General features: G+C 36.3%; 1 protein-coding gene across 6 annotated transcripts in view; it reads left to right on the top strand.

Annotated features, from left to right (window-relative positions):
• SPHKAP (SPHK1 interactor, AKAP domain containing) overlaps positions 1 to 17,009 on the top strand; it is a 160,196-nt gene that overhangs the window by 14,804 nt on the left and 128,383 nt on the right. For 5 of the 6 annotated variants that reach the window (XM_032400601.1, XM_032400624.1, XM_032400609.1 and 2 more), the window contains exon 2: positions 7,225 to 7,303. The exons of the other annotated variant lie outside the window; for it this stretch is intronic. In XM_032400601.1, coding sequence (XP_032256492.1) covers positions 7,225 to 7,303 — 79 coding nt within the window. The remainder of the gene's footprint in view (positions 1 to 7,224; positions 7,304 to 17,009) is intronic. 6 annotated transcript variants of the gene reach the window in all.

Below are 17,009 nucleotides of genomic sequence, written 5' to 3' on the forward strand. Positions count from 1 at the left end.
TGGCTTAATGAATAGCAACATTATTTAAACTTTGGTTCCTTGTTTTTCTTGGTAACTTTACTTTCAAGAATCATAATTATTCAACCTAAACAGAACAACTACTGAGCTTCTGTGGCATCCAAATAATCCGTGAAAATGTTGCAGCCAACGTGTTTGTTTTCAAGACTCTCCAAAGAAGGCTTTCCTAGCAATTGTAAAGCAGTCCAACTATTTCAAATTCCAGTGATCTCTGTGGACTATCCCTGCCCTTAAGAACATGTACTGCTCTCTTTCTTCCATTGCCTTTCCATCAAAATAATGCCTCCTTTACTCCCGTATTAATAGGCCAAAGTAATAGAAACACCTGCAAGGAGGCAAATAGACTCTGAATTCCTCTGAAAGTAAAAAAAAAAAAAAAAAAAAAAATAGAAAAGGGGAATAACAGGTGTTCCATTGCTAATTATCCAGTTGCTTCATTCTATTCTCTTCGAGTCCTGCTTTCTTTGAGCCTATGAGTGGAGAACCCTGAAATATTCAGATACATATTGAATCTTTCAGATCATTTGGATATTTCATTTCCATGATATTCAATACACAACTCTTTGGGAACATTTAATTTACTTTTGGTACTGTGTAGACAGTGTTGTGTAATGGAAAAAAATCTCAAGGCATGGGATTGGAAGACCTGGGTGTAAGATGTTCTTTGATGTACTGTGTGATTTTGGCCAAATTATTTAACTACCCTGAATCTGTATATTAATGTTTCTTGACCCAATTCTCATTACTTGTGTGCAGAGAAAACTAAGCAACCTATGTGAAAATACTCACTTCATCAGAGTAATATTCAAGTATTATTTTCCTTAACCTTTTACATATTCTACTTTTATATTGCTTTTTTGTTTGTTTGTTTGTTTGTTTGTTTCTCTCCATCAATGCAACATAAATGCCATGAAGGCAGGGCTTTCGATTTTATTCACGGTAGCATCTTGAACACTTCATATAATGCTTGGTGCTCAGTAACCTTTTCTGCGTACAAAGTGTCTATTAGAACTTAACACATTGTTAGAAAGGAATCTCATTTTGATTGAGCATTTCAGAAAAAATTAAATGTTTGTGCATTTCTAGAAGATCTTGCCTAAGAAAATGAGAGACTCAGAGGTAAATCTGAATTAGTGGCCAAAAGGTTTGGGATATATAACTGACTATTTATTGATGTTAGCCCTTACACTTGTAATTTTTTTGGAGGGTGAACTTCATTCATCTACAATGGAAAAGAATTGAGACATTCAGGCAATCCTACAGTACACGTCAAGAACACTGATATAAGTAAGGCTACCTTGAGGTTGCTGTTTGTGGGTCTATCACAATCAGGATGTAGCTATGTTTGAGACATGCACATCAGATTCTCTGAGAAATCATAATGTAGACACTGTGAAGGTATACATAAAAGATAGTAATCTTATCTCGAAAAGGTGTTGAAGGGGAAAGAAAAAGTCTTGTTCTCTTAGTTGTCATATTTTAGCTTAAATCTTTCACAAGGGAAGACCTTTCTAACCGGGATGATCTATCTAGGACACATTCATTTCACTTTGCCGAGAAACAGTTTAATAAGCTGGATGGTCTGCTGCATTCTCTCCCTGAGCTACAATTAACAGCAGCTCCTAAACTTTGAGCCTTTGTTTTCCCTCTTTGCCTGTGCCACATAGATGTTCGATTGCCTGTTTGCAACTATAACTTGCCATTAAATATTAAATTACAGAATTTGTTTCAGAAATATGTTTATTGTACTTTGAACACTTCGGAAATAAGAGAGTGAGTGTTTCAAGGCACCAAGCAGCCTGGAGGTCTCTTTACATAATCTCCCTATCTGGATTTGCTCTCTGCTCTCAGTTCACTTTTCTTAGTGACATCTAATGAGGCAACAGCATCAACCTGCAGTGACAATGACTATATTGTCCTAATAATGATGAAACACGTTCATCTGCTCAACCTCAGTAAAATTCCATGCTCCATGTCCCCTAGAAAGGATGAAATGTGGTTTCCAAGAACAAGTAAAGGTGTCTTGAATCTTGGCTATTTGGGAATCTATGGAATTATACAATCTGAAATGTATATTTATATGCATTTTATGGTCTTTTTATTGAGTGACCTTTTAGGTTGCTATGATTCATATGTGACATTACACTTGAGGTTCTCATTAATAATAGTTGCATATAGATTCCAACTATTTAATAATTTGTGTTCTGATTGCTCTATTCTCATGTCTACCTTTAGGAAGCAGCAATTCTTACCCTTGTCAAATTTTATCTCAGAAATACGTACTGCTGAATGAGTGACAAGAGTATTCATTGCTAACCTTCCAACAGAGATTCTGGTCCCAGCTCTAGGCCTTGATTTCACCTCCCGAAAGCAGAAAGATTGGGCAAAGTTAGCTTTAAAGATGAAATAAGAAAACCATACCAGCTAAACTTCAATATTTGAGATTAACTTAGATGAAAAAAATACAGTTGAACAGTTTGATGATGCCTCATGGTATATGGTAGAGGCATTTGTGATTAGGAATATGATTTACACAAAAAAGGAAGAATGTTGCTATACAATTACAAAAATGCTTTCTTAGGTGGGTTAGATAATAAACCTTATAAATGGATAGTTGGCTTAAAAATAATTTATCTAAAATTGTGCAAAGATATAATTTAGCCAGTAATATCAATTATTCCAATTTCTGAAGGGCTGCCCAAATTAGAATTTCATTATTTTTAACTAAAATTTTCCTCTCAAGTATAAAACTTAGAGGAATCTCTAAGCTCCTTTGGTTCACATACTTTTCCTATGAAGTGGAAAGTGCAGATGTATTTTTCTCTTGCAAGCTCAATGTTTTCAAGCATTATAGCTTAGGACTTAATATGATGATCTGCATTTTGTCTGTCTTTTTATTAGTCCATTCACTTACTTATTTTTTTAGTTGAGTGAACTCATGAGAAAAGAAAAAGTAGATGTTTGATTCTTTCCTTCATTTCTGCATCTCATTCTAAAACCTGATCGTTTTTAAGTTGGTTTTTTAAAAAATTAAACCAGAGTGGAGTCATAGAAAAATTGATCATTCTACCTGTCTCCCTAACATTGTGCTACTCAACTTCCATTAGGGTAAAAAAATGCCTTGTGGAGAAAGCAATTTAGATCTGGCAGGGAGGTAGCATGCATCCTACCTGAATTCTGTATGTGAGTCACTTACCTAAGCTTTTTCTACAAAATTAAATCTATAAACCCAACAACAATGTATTGTTATAATGAATTTATAACACAAAATGTAAGATTCAATGATTATCAATAAACTCAGATATTGTGTTTTCTGTGCCTTGGCATTTTGATATATTGAGTAGAGGTAAACTTGCTTTAAAGTATGGCTGCTTTCTAAGAAAAAGATTGTATGCTATATTTATCTATTTATGAAGACCATCTTTTTCAAACTTTCCAAACTTTTCAACACTTACCCTGCCAAATATGATGTGTTTTTGAAGTACAGTTCTGTAAATGATTTAAAACCAGGTCCATCTTGAAAACTGTAAGTCACTTTAGCTATATATTAATCTTCATAAAAAATGAAGATGGTTTTATTTAACTTCCAAGGGGTGACATATAATAAGCATTATTGCCATTGTTGTTTCTGTTTTGCTACAGTGTGCTGCTATTGCATGAAATGACTGAGTGACTAGATACCTTTAAGTCACTTAATTATCTACTCCCTTCTCCACCCCACTGCTTCTAATTCATGAAAAGCTTTTCAGGAAATGGGTCAGTTGTTTTTAATTCACATTTTTCTCATCCTTGAAACCTGTTGGTACTATTTTCCTTTCTCTGTGTGTTCTTCCCCACACCATCAGATAACTTTGAAAGGCCTATGAGTTCTAATTCCAGCAATATGACAAAGTTATTCATCAATCCTCTTGCCGAAAATGACTGAATTTATAATAAAACATTTTAAAGTTTAATAAAAGAATTGAAGGGTGGATATGATAATAAGGAATTATTAGCTAAATATCAACAGACCATCAAAGAAAAACAAAATCTTAAAAGTAGCTAGAAAAAAGATACATTACCTTTAAAAACTAACAATTGGATTGACAGCTGATATCACAAAAACCACAATGGGAATCCAAAGATAATGAGGTAATATTGTCACTGTATGAAGGAAATAATTGCCAGTTTAGAATTCTATGCTTTGTGAAAATATCTTGCAAGAATAAATAAATATATTTTCTCATAGGCAAAAACTGGGAGTGTTACTAAAGAATATTATAAAAGATTTTAAACATATAATGGTTACATTAAAAGTAAATGGACTAAATGCTCCAGAGAAAATGCAAAGATTATCATTTGGATTTTGCAAAATCAAAGAAAGTAAGACATATTTAAAACTTAAAATACTAAAAGGATGGGAAAAAAATACATAATTCAGTAGCTAACCAAAGAAAACTGATGTTGCTTTTATCAGACAAAATAACCTTTAAAACAGAAGAGCATTGCCGGAAGTTAAGTATGTCACTGCATAATGGAAAGTGTTGAATAATCAGGAAGGCATACCTACATTTTAAATTTGTATTCATATAACAAAGTATCCTTAAAATTAAAACAAAAAATGGACAGAAATAGAAAAAGAATTTATCCAAAAAATATCTGTATGAACTTAGAAGATCTATCACAATCAACTTAACTCAATGTACATGCCTAGACTATGATAACCCAAACCTGCAGATTACATATAACATTTACAGAAATTGGCCACATAATTGGATTATAAAGCAATTCTTAATACGAAGATCAGTGTTAGGCACACCGTGGTGTCTGAGTAAAATGCAATTCTACTGTAAGTCAGTAATGAAAAGACAAATTGAAATTTTCCATATAAATTGAAATAAAATCAACAAAATTATAATGAAAATTAGAAAGTCTTTGAATTGAAGGATAATAAAGGTACCACATTTCAAAACTTGTGGAATGCAGGTAAAGCTATCATAAGAGAAAAAATTTATGTCCTTAAAGACATACATTAAAAAAAACGAAAGGAAAGCCTAAAGATGATGGTGAATATTGATCTCCTGAGATTTTAAAAAGAAACAACAAAATAACCTTCAAGAAAGTAAATAATAATGAGATCAGAAATTATATGATTGAAAATAAACATAGTACTGTAAAGGATAGACAAATCAAAAGATGGTTCTTTGAAGAGGCAAAAATCCCTGACACATTTAATTTAAAAAGGGGATAGGTAAAGCACAAAAAAGTGATTTTAGGAATGACAAAAAAAAAGAAAAAAGAACATTACTACAGATACTAAAGACAAAATTATAGTAATAGTATAAAACATCATGTCAATACATATATATACAACTTGGATTAAAAAGGCAATTTTAAATAAAAATAGAACCTACCAAAGTAACTGAAGAAGAAATAGGAACCATGATAAACATTAGAAATACTGACTCTGTAGTTAAAACCCTGCCAACAGGAGAGCTCCACTCCCAGACAGCCTCACTGGAAGAGTTAATTCCTATAGCACCAGAACTCTTCCAGCAAATAGAAGAGGAATACCCTAAATCTCTTTTATGAAGCTGGCATAACCTTGATACCAATCTGACAAGGGAAGAAAGGAAATACAGTCAATCTCATTCACGATCACAGAGGGAAAAAAGTTCCCAACCAAAATATTAGCAAGCTAGGTCCCACAATATATAAAAAGGATAATACATTTGTAATCAAATTGAGTTGATCTCAGGAACTGAAGACTGATTTAATATTACAAATCAATTATAATTCATCAAATTAACATTCTAAAGGAAGAGAGCAATATGGTTATATCAGTAAATGTAAAAAGACATTTGATAAAACGCAACATCCTTTTATGATTAATAGGATAAAAATACTAGAAAAATGTAAATAGACAAGAACTTCCTTAATAAAAACCTACAGGAAACATAATACATAGTGGTATAACTTTAAGGATTTTTGCATTACTCTATTCAACATTTCACTGAAGATCCTAGCCAACACAGAAAGACAATAATGAGAAACAAAAAGTAGAAGGTATGGCAAAGAAGAAATCAAACCTCTCGACATTTGCAGTTTAGTTGATCGTGTGCACAGAAAGCCCCAAATATCTGCAGATTAATTATTAGGATTAATAAATGAGTTCATCATGTTTGCTGAATATTAATCAAAGCACACACATAAAGTACATTTTTTTCGTATGAGCCACAAACAAAAAGTGAGATTTAAGAAGGACATTTTTATGCTTCAATAAATATGAATTTTTTAGGACTAAGTCTAAAGAAAGCAGACAAGACCTTTCCAGAGAAAATTGTAACCTTTAGTGAATGGCGTAGATTGGAGGTCTTCTTATAAGACCAGAGATGGTGCTATACCCCATGCCCTCACACCACATATCTCCTGCTTTCATAGCTCTGATATTTTACCGCCTTCGTCTTCTCTGACGTCTTTATCCACACAATAAAATTTCTTGAATTCTAATCATGTACTGCTAACTACCAGTCATGGAGATGCAAAGATAATTTCACTGTCTCCTTATTCACCTTTGCTCTTATAAATCTAATATATAAGATATAGATATATTACTGTTTTTTCATAGTTATGATGACTTTCTAGCTTTTGAGATTTGAGGTAATACACTATTGATTTGAATTAAAAAAAAAAAGGACTAGAGCATACCTACAGGTAAGCATTGTATAGAAACTTGATTACAAGGCATTCAATTTCCATAAAAATCTGTTGCCCTGTTTTTCTCTTAATATTAATCTTAATATTAAAATATTAAACTTAAGAAGCACAAAATGCTCCTCACCTATAGATACCCATAAACTAGGTTAGAAGGATCTGTAATTCTTATCTGCAAGATGTGGATTATCTTTTGATGCATCAAAGATGTGAAGCCCAATCACACATCCAGCACGTTACTCAAGACAGAGGCTATCTGAAAATATGCGTGCAATTTTTGAATCCTTTACTGAGGTTTTTTTGTTTTGTTTTGTTTTGTTTTTAACTGTTAACAACCTCATCATCTAGCTACTTTTGTTCTTTTTAAAGACAGCCTGCTTGAGTGTGCCTTTCTCCTTGAATGACACTAAAATTTCTGTTTCTTTTTTTCCCCACCCTGTTCCTCTCCTGCCTCCTCTCCAAATCTGCTGGTGTTTGTAACTCCTTTATTGTGGGTGTGGTCCTCTCCATCAGCCATGTGGGTAGTTGAACCAAACTCACCTACCAGCCTCTCTGCTGCCTTGTCCACCAGGAGACACTCCCAGGAATCCAGGTGGGTTGTGGGGTGTGGGGTCCAGGGGATGTATGCAGCCAAGTCATAACCAGGGCCTCCACTTTCCTTCCAGCATCCCATGGGCCCCCTGGGTTCCCAACTCTAAGATTTTGACCCTGACTGCTGGCTTTCTGGTTTGCAACACTATTTCTGCCAAGCTCCAAACTGCAGTGCATGTTATCTCTTTCTTACCATCAAATTTTACCCTTTCTGTGTCCATCCTTTTGGAGTCCTCTTTCCATTTAAATGACTCTAAGGCATTCACAGGGACTCCAGGATCAAGTTTTGCTAGGTGGCAGAAATGTTTAGTTAGGCGGGGCTTTCCTCATCCCCAAAATCACAAAAGGAAGTTGTTTTTTATTCCCCTTTCACGGAGACCAGGAGCTGGCAGTGTGTTTTACTGAAGCCTCCCTCTTCCCTTGGGACTAGCCATCCCACCTGGTGCAGCAGCCAGAGACATCCCCTCTTGTGAACCCTCACTCCTTGTCTGCAGTCCTCTTCTCTGGGCCCAAAGGTACCCCCCCCCCATAAAATGGGAGCATCTGAAAGAAAACTGTTGTTAAGAAACTTAGCGTGTGACAAAAGCAAGTGGTGCTACGTGGAGACAGCTGGGCACCTGGGAAACAGCACAGACCAGGGGTCTGGTTCATCTAGGTTTGCATCTCAAATTGTGCCACTTAACTGTGTAACTCTGAGCAAATTCTAAACCTCTGAGTCAGTCTTATGAAGATAATAGGCTAGCAGCCCCTCCCCTGTCCTGACGCTGTGAGGCTATGAAGTGACAAAGATAAAGGTTCCGTCATAACGATGGAGGTAGAATGAATGTCAATCAAGTATACCTGTTAGTATTGGCTGAGACTTTCTCCCTTCAATAGCAGCAAATCATGAAAAGTAACAAGTGTTGGTCCCATTTGACAGATGAAGAAACTGAGGCTCAGGGAGATTAAGTAAATTTCCTAAGGTCAAACTAATAAAAGTGACATTTGGGACCCAAATTCAGGTCTTCTGACTTCCACCATGCAGTCATATTTTAACTATATCACATGACATAAGAAGTTTTTCAGTCTTGGCATATTTATATTAACTGCTAGTCTTCTCATCTGGCATATTCGTTTAATGTGTGGATGTTGTCACATCTCTTCATTTATTGTGGTGGTTTCAAATACTGCAATTATAATTTACATGAGTTTCATCTTGACAAAAACCATGACGTTTCCCTTATGGTTTATATGGATTATTTCTAGCTATTTGATAGTTTCACTAACATTTGTATTTCAGGATTGTAGGCCATCACAGACAAAAGCATGAAGTGAGAACTGAGAGCCTGTCTTTACTTTTATCTGACAAAGACAAATTGCTAAGATTTTAAGTGGTGCCATTTATTGACCCTACCATATTTACTGAGCACTGACTAACCATTGCCAGGTGTTGTGTTAAGCACTTTGTGAGGTTCAATAGTGAATTAGATGTTCTTTCTCACCTCGAGAACTAAATAACAAATTTGGAAAGAAAGTCTACCAATTTTAATTGAACCCCGAGCTAGACTGTAGAAACCCTCTTCATTTGATATAAAATACAGATGTGCCTTAAAATGGAAATTGATACATTTTAAATTGATAGGTGAAGATCTGTTTCCTGAATCGTGATTTCCACAGGTATCGTATCATGAAAAACCAACAAAGATCCCTGCATTTGTGGAGTTTATTGCCTGTGGCAGGGGTGGTGTGGAGTGTATTGCCTGTGGGGTGTGTGGAGACTCATAAAAAACAATAAACAGTAAATAAATACATTCCGGAATATTAGAAGATGATACTGATAACTGAGAAAGATCGGAAACTGGATAGGAAAGATCGGAAGCCAGGGATAGGGAGGTCTGGGTGGCAACTGTAAACAGGATGGTCAGGGGAAGCTGCATCCAGAAGAGGCCTTCGAGAAAGACCTGAAGGAGGTGATAAAGTGAAGTGTGCAGGTCTCTGGCCAAAGAGCATTCCAGGCTAGGGAAGGCAGTAAGACAGCAGAACAAGTGGAGGGAGACGGAGAGAGCATGGAGGACATGAGGTCTCAGAGGTGATGGGGAGTCCAGGCATTAGGGCCTTACAGCCCACGGCAATGACTTATGACTTTCCTGGAAATGAACTGCAGTGATAGTGCAAAGTTTTGAGCACAGAATTGACCTAGAATAACATTTTGTGTTCAACTATGTTCATTTAACAGAGCAATATTTTCCTGCACCTTTTTCTTGGGCGGGAGAGGAGACATTATCTTAATGTCTGCATACTAAATCCATCAGTGTATCTATTGGTGAACATATTATTTATTTTCAGCTTTTTCTGTTAATAATATTGAGTTGAATATCTCAGTACATACTTGATCTTGCTATCTGTGCTCTAGAATAGATTCCTATAAAGGGCATTCCTGAGTGACAGGTGTGCATGGATAAAAATCTTGAAAAGCATGCACAGATTGTTTTCCTTAGCAGCCATGTCAATTTATATACTCCCCGAAGCAACATGCATTATATCACACATTATTTTTTTTTAAGATATTATTTATTTGAGAGAAAGAGAGCACAGGGGGAGAGGGTGAGGGACGGAGGGGGAGGGAGAAACAGACTCCCAGCTGAGCAGGGAGCCCGAAATGCAGCTCACTGCGGGCTCTATCCCAGGACCCCAAGATCATGACCTGAGATGAAGACATACACTTAAGTGACTGCACCACCCAGGTACCACTTCATATAACTGAATTTAAGTATAAATGTCCAGGGGTGCCTGGGTGGCGCAGTTGGTTAAGCATCCGCCTTGGGCTCAGGTCATGATCCCAGGGTCCTGGGACGGAGCCCCACGTCAGGCTCCCTGCTCAGCAGGGAGTTTGCTTCTCGATCTCCCTCTGCCTTCCCCCTGCTTATGCTCTCTCTCTCTTGCTCTCTCTCACTTTCTCAAATAAATAAATTAAAATCTTAAAAAAAAAAAAAAATTTATATATAAATATATAAATATATACATATATCCAGCATGCGTGGTTTAAATCTGGATCCCACCCCTCTAGTAACAGTTCTTTAATTCAGTTTCATGATGTGATGTTTGTGATAACTGAAGCAGGGCTCCATGGAAGCTTAAGTCCCAGTATCTCCAGAAGAAAGGGTTTTCTAAGCAAATGAAGAGGGCAAACAGAAACATGGAGGGAAAATATTAAATACCTTAAAAAAATTACTCTTATGTATTTATTAAGGTAATCTTATTAATTTTTTTCAACTAAAGTAGCATTTTAGCAATACAACTACTTTTCCCTAGAAACACTTTCAAATCAAATTTTCACCAATATCGGACTAGTCTTTTGTGAGTTTTGCGACTTTGCTTCAATTTTCTGGGTATTTTCCCATGTTGATAGATATAAAACTGTGCCTGAATGGGCCACATCTTTGTACAGTTTTAGACTAATTGAATGAATTCTGTGTTTTCTTGGATTTAAAAAAGCCTTAATTATTCTTCATTTTATAATCTCGTGATAACAGTCAAGAGTCAGCATAAGTATGAAAATCTTTACTGTATATATTTTCAAAACCTAGGTCTGAGAACAGAAAAGAGAAATGTCACTGTAAGAAGTACTTATGCATTTATTCAAAAGGTCTGCATATGTTATATTTAATTTAATAAATAAATCTTTTTTAAAAGTGCTGAAAATCCAACAGGGAAACTCTTAAGAATAAATTAGTTTATAGGGCTTAATGTGATATCATTTCTCAATTTAATATTGAGTGCTAACCCTATGCCAGCATTACATTGCTGGTTTATGAGAATAACCCTATTTAACCACCAGAAGAGTTCTATGACAAAGCTTCTATTATAATCTAATCTGCATTTTACAGATGAGGAAACCAAGTCTTAGAGAGGTTTCAGTAACATGTCCAATTCTTTTTTCTTTTTTTTAGAGAGGGAGGGGGTGTGTGGGAGGGGCAGAGAGAATCTTAAGCAAGCTCCATGCCCAGAGCAGAGCCTAATGCAGGGCTCAGTGTCACAACCCTGAGATCATGATCTGAGCCAAAATGAAGAGTCATATACTCAAAGGACTGAGCCATCCAGGCACCCCTCCCATTCCATCCAGATAGTAAATGGTAGAGTGGAAACCTGAATCTAGGTTTCTCAAATGCCAAAGCCCATGCTTTGGCAGGGTTTTGGCTGCATTAGGACTGATTTGGATGTCATGGTCATAGAAGCAAAGGATTAGATGGAATATGAGAGATCACAGTGAAAAAGAACATGGTATAGTGCTAAGAGAAGCAGGTGAAATCTCAGATCAGTTATTTACGAGTAATATAGTCTTGGATTCTATTATGTTAACCTCTAATCCTTAATTTCTCATCTATAAAAAGGGTATAATTAAAAGACTAAGTAAAATATCTCTTAGAGCTCTAAGCACCCACTATACATTAAATGATAGTAATTGTTGTTAAAAGTAACATAGAGAAGATTTTATAACAGCACGGGGCCAGGTGGTTTGGTGGAAGAGCAGAAATCCTTGGGAGCTGAGGTGGTTACCATAACATACATTCTGAATGTATCTGAAAAGTCTAGATGCAGCAGAATACAGTGACATACCCAAAGTGTTTTGACCATGGAAACAGACACTTAAGACTTTTTTTTAGAAACAAAGGACTTAGGGATAAATACTTCAGTAGGAAGCATCTAATAGTCTTCATGGATAAATACATATTCATGCAACACTTACTTAGCAACAGTGATGCGTACTTTTCGCCTTACGTTTAAATAGTCTTTTTGCAAACACTTTTGCAAGATATTTGTCTTGCAAAATTTCCCTATAGCCCTCATTAGCAAAAAGAAAAAAAGAAGCTAAGCTATCATGCTGTTTTGCCTGAGCTTTTCTGAACAAGAAGATATAGCTTTAAAATGATTTCTTGGGGTCTTGGTGGAGCTTGAGATTGTGAAACAGCTTTTTAAGGTCCAAAGCTAATAAACCCCATAGTAGAGGTTAAATTCATGAGGACATTACTTGTTATCACCTCTTTTCTTAGAGATAATATATGGATTTGCAAAGCACAGCTTCTGAGACACACAAGATATTGTTCAATATATTTATTTTCTATTATATATATACTGTTGAATATGATGTTACAGGTATATATATATGTGTGTATATATATGTATATATATATATATATATACACATATGTACTTTTCTTATATAAAGAAGTTGACTGTTTTTTCTATCATAATCTACTTATTTTTGCACAGTATCTACATATGATGAGGTTTATGTTTTACTGGATATATCTGATAGATTTGAGAGTTGCCTGAATGAAAAGTCTCTATTGAGCAATTTTCAATTTAATTTCTCACCATAAAAGATTTCAGCCCAACTAGTACTGAAAATAGAGAAATCACTAGCCCTTGGGTGTACAAATTGTCTACCAAATGAATTAACTATGCTATAATCATATGTCTTTTTTGTTTATGCGTTTTTAAAGATTTTATTTATTTATTTGAGAGAGAGAGAACATGTGCACAGGTGTGCTTGTGGGGGAGAGAGAACGAGAGTGAGCATAAGCAGGGGAAGAAACAGACTCCCCATTGAGCAGGGAGCCCAGCACTGGGCTTGATCCCAGGACTCTGGGATCATGACCTGAGCCAAAAGCAGACACTTAACCGACTGAACCACCCAGGCACCTCTGTTTATGTTTTTTTATTAATCAAAATTAAATTAGAGTATAGCTAATTTGAAGCCACTATTTCTGCTAAGAATAAGCTACTTGTTTTATGATTAATAATGAATGGCCTGTTTATATTCTGCTTATTATCATTTGCTAATACCCAAACTTAGGTTTGCAACAATAGTTTCACTGATTTGAGGACAAAAATGATAATCAAGTGTGTCAATGATCTTTTCTTAAAAAGAAATATTCTTCATTCTTAAATCATCTATCATAGTTTTTTGTTACATTGTTAAAATGTTCTTTCTTTGAAGAATTATGGTGAAAGCAGAGGTAGGGATTTTTTTTTTTAAATGTTCTTATTGGGAATAAAAGGATGGCCACTTTATAATCTTATTGATGTTTTTATTGTTATTTCACTGGTCCAAGAGATGGGAAAGTCTGGAATTTACCATTCTATAGTTACTCAGTTGCCTTTAAATATTGAAGTAGGACATTTAACAGTGTTTCTAAATATTTTCCAAAATCTGGATAGTAGTTCCTTCTGATAAGCTTACTAAAGTCTTACAGAATTAATGAGGACCATTTAGGTCTTTCAGCCTCTGATGAACTGGTGACATATTTAATTTGTATGGATGGCATGATAAGAAAATCATGTTCTGATGTCTCCAACCTAGGAAAGGAAAGAAGGAGCAGGAGAGTGTAAGAGCACATACTGTATACAAAAACTTTTGCCGCAAACATTTGCTGAAAATGCAAGACAGATTTTATTTGAGTTACTGCAGTAGGAGAGAAAGACATCAGTATAGAACACTGAGCTCAATTCCACATATAACAGGGACAAATGGGGACTTAGAGGCAATAGGCAGAGTGAGGGGGTCAGTATACTAAGTGGAAATACTGAGGGTAGGGGGATCCTTGCTAAAATAGCCTAACAGTATTCCCGGTAAAAGCCAACCAAGGACGTAGTTATCAAGGGTGAGGGATGAGGAGAGATGTCAAGGGTGGAGGGATTCTTACTAAACTGACTTAGCAGGGTTCCTTGCCAAAAACTGCACTCAGTGGGTCAAGGGCAAGGATGTAGTTCAAGGTCAAGATCTAGTTGAAAAGACACTTGGGGGAGCTGACTAAAGTTTGGTCAAGGAGAAAGCCTTTGTCAATAGACGAGTCAGAAGGTGAAGGTAATGTTCAGTGATTCATTAGTTGCTTATATCACCCAGTGCTCATCACATCACGTGCCCTCCTTAATGACCATCATTGAACACTACACCAAAAACTAATGATGTATTATATGTTGGCTAATTGATTTAAATAAAAAGGAAAAAAAATTAAAAATTTTTAAAAAAGAAGATGAAGGTAAGAGAAACAAACATCATGGGATTTTAAAAACAAATTGGTTTTTGAAAGACTGACCTAAACCTCTGAGCTTCATGTAACATGTTAATCCCTTTGGCTCAGAGTAAAATAAGGACATCCACTTGAGCACACTTTCATTTTGAACCACGTGAAGTTGTGTTATAAAGTCCTCTAAATTCTTAGTTGTGGTATGTCATTAAATTGAATTTAATGAGACCATCTCAATTCCCTTTTAAAGTTCTCTTCTGATAGAGGTGAGCTTTTATTTTTTCTCCAGTCTTGAGATGGAAGGATTTAGTATAAAGCTCAAGAGTAAATATCCTTAATAGGATAGAGATAATCAAAGGAATGGTAATTACTACATTTTACTGCAAACATTCTATAAGTGGGCAGGAGATAAGAACAAATCCTACCTTTTAGAATCTGCTCAATTTATTTTAACTTTACACTTCGTTTACTTGACATTTGAGCAACAATAGCAGCAGGATCCCTTTTCATTAAAACTATCCTGGGAAACTCTTTAAATGATCTCCTCAAGGATGGTTTATCTCACCATCTGTCACCACTGCAGAAAACTGAGCATTGAATTCAAACACTCTTTTGTGCCTAATCTTTTGATGTCCACCGGGATGCTCAGGAAGGTAAGAATATTAATAAGTATTAATTCAGCATCCACCACTGGCTGGCGCTGTTCTCCGTCCTAACAGGTCCGGGTTCTTTCAGTATTTACAGCCTAAAGGGGAGACAGACAAATATTACAAAATTATATGCCATTTGACAAGTGCTGTAACAGGACATGGTACAGGGTGCTGTTGGAACACACAAGAAGAGTGTCCATCCCATTTCTTGGGTTAGGGTAAGGTTGGGAATAGAGGGCGTGGTTAGAGTGTGAGTGCGTTTGTGTTTGCATGAGGTATTGGTGATGCGTTGGAGAGGAGTAGTGGCCTCCTTGGGGAGGAAGGAGCTGCAAGAGGTGATTTATAAATGGAGACCCAAAAGGTAGAGTAGGTATTATTCAAGAGGAAGGAGGGGGCCTGGGATGGGTGTTCTTCAAAGAAGAAATACCATGTGCAAGGATCCAAGGGCAAACGGGAATATGTATTTAATTTAACAAGTCAGATAAATGCTTCTCAAATCTTAATGGGCAGGTGAATCCCCCAGGTTGAATGTTAAAATGCAGATTCTGATTCAGTAGTTCTAGGGAGAGACCTGAATTCCTGGGTATATAACCAGCTCCTAAGCGGTATCAATGCTGTTGGTTCACAGACCAAACTTTGAGTAGCAAAATATAGGCAACTTGATTTCCAGTAACAGGACACTTATCTCTCTCCGGAGAAGTCACTGACTATTCCCTAAGCCATTGTCACTACTGATGACCTACTTATTCACACTGCATGAATCCTTGATGATTGTCCTGTGGTGGTAACTCAGCACCTCATTCACATATGATATTATCTGTAAGGGAGACTACTTCTCTTCCCATTGTATTTTTTTAAAGTCACTACTTCAAACTCTGCTTTTGTACCTTCTTTTCCACTTTGATCTACCTCCTCATTGAAACACATTTAGCAGTTCCAGCATGAAACCAGCCTGAAAGGATGTGCTTAAGAAATATTGTCAACATTTGTCAAAATCAAAGAAAATGTCCCAGGGAAGAACTTGCAGGCTTCCCCATTAGAAGCAACTTATAAGCTTGCACTGTGTCTTGACAGCAGTTCTTTTCAGTTTGCCCTCATTTTAATAAATGCCTGAGTCTCATGTTGCTGTCTCTGCCTCATCCTGTAGCAGCCAATGTTCTGCTTCCCCAGAGACCAAAGACAGCATCTTTGCAAACACGTTAAAAATCCCATCTCCATCCCAAAGGCATGGGAACAGATGGGGCTGCGTTGTCAAGTCACTTACTGGGAACTCACACCCATGTCACGTGGTTTAAAAGAGAAGCCTCTCTACACATAGTTTTGTATATTAGGCATCACCAAATTGATTTATAATGTGTTTCTGGGGATTAGAAGTTGCTTTCGCTTTGAATATTGCTGCAGTGGGACTTTTGTCGAGTAATGCACTGATTTTACTCCCACTAATGTGAGTCTACTACCCTGTTTAATTCTCACAATAATAAATAAATAAATAAATACACACATATGCACATATATATTTAAAATTACTTTCTGTATTAGTGCTATACGGACTTAGCATTAGGACAAATGGAGTGAGCCTTATAGGCAAATAACACTTTCAAAGTCCTTCCTCACCTCCATTTCCAACTGGGATCTCACAATCATCTTAAAGGCAGTCGGGCTTTCATACCAAGGTATGTGTGGGTAGACTTGTCATTTCTTCCTTCCACTAGACTAACGCAGCAGTCCTTAAACTTTTTTTATGCATGAAAATTACTGTAGCACCTTGCCTACTTGCAGTCATATACAACGTGCTTTATGGGGAAATGAGGAATTTCCATGGGTGATCTTTTACTTTTTTCTGTGTTCCCATTAACCCTTACTTTGGACCTAACTAACTCTCCCCAAGGTAGATGTCATTCTTCTCTAGAGCAATCAGAGATTATTGAAGCTCTTTTCCTACCTTGTTTCACATCAGATCTGTCTCAACCGTACTTCTCAGCCTGCTTCCGTCTCACTCCTAAGGTTGTTAACCCTGTAGAGAGACATGGGAGATGTCCTAACCCTG

This window comes from Phoca vitulina, unplaced genomic scaffold (genome assembly GCF_004348235.1).
Source record: "Phoca vitulina isolate PV1807 unplaced genomic scaffold, GSC_HSeal_1.0 scaffold1, whole genome shotgun sequence".
Taxonomy (NCBI): Eukaryota; Metazoa; Chordata; class Mammalia; order Carnivora; family Phocidae; genus Phoca; species Phoca vitulina.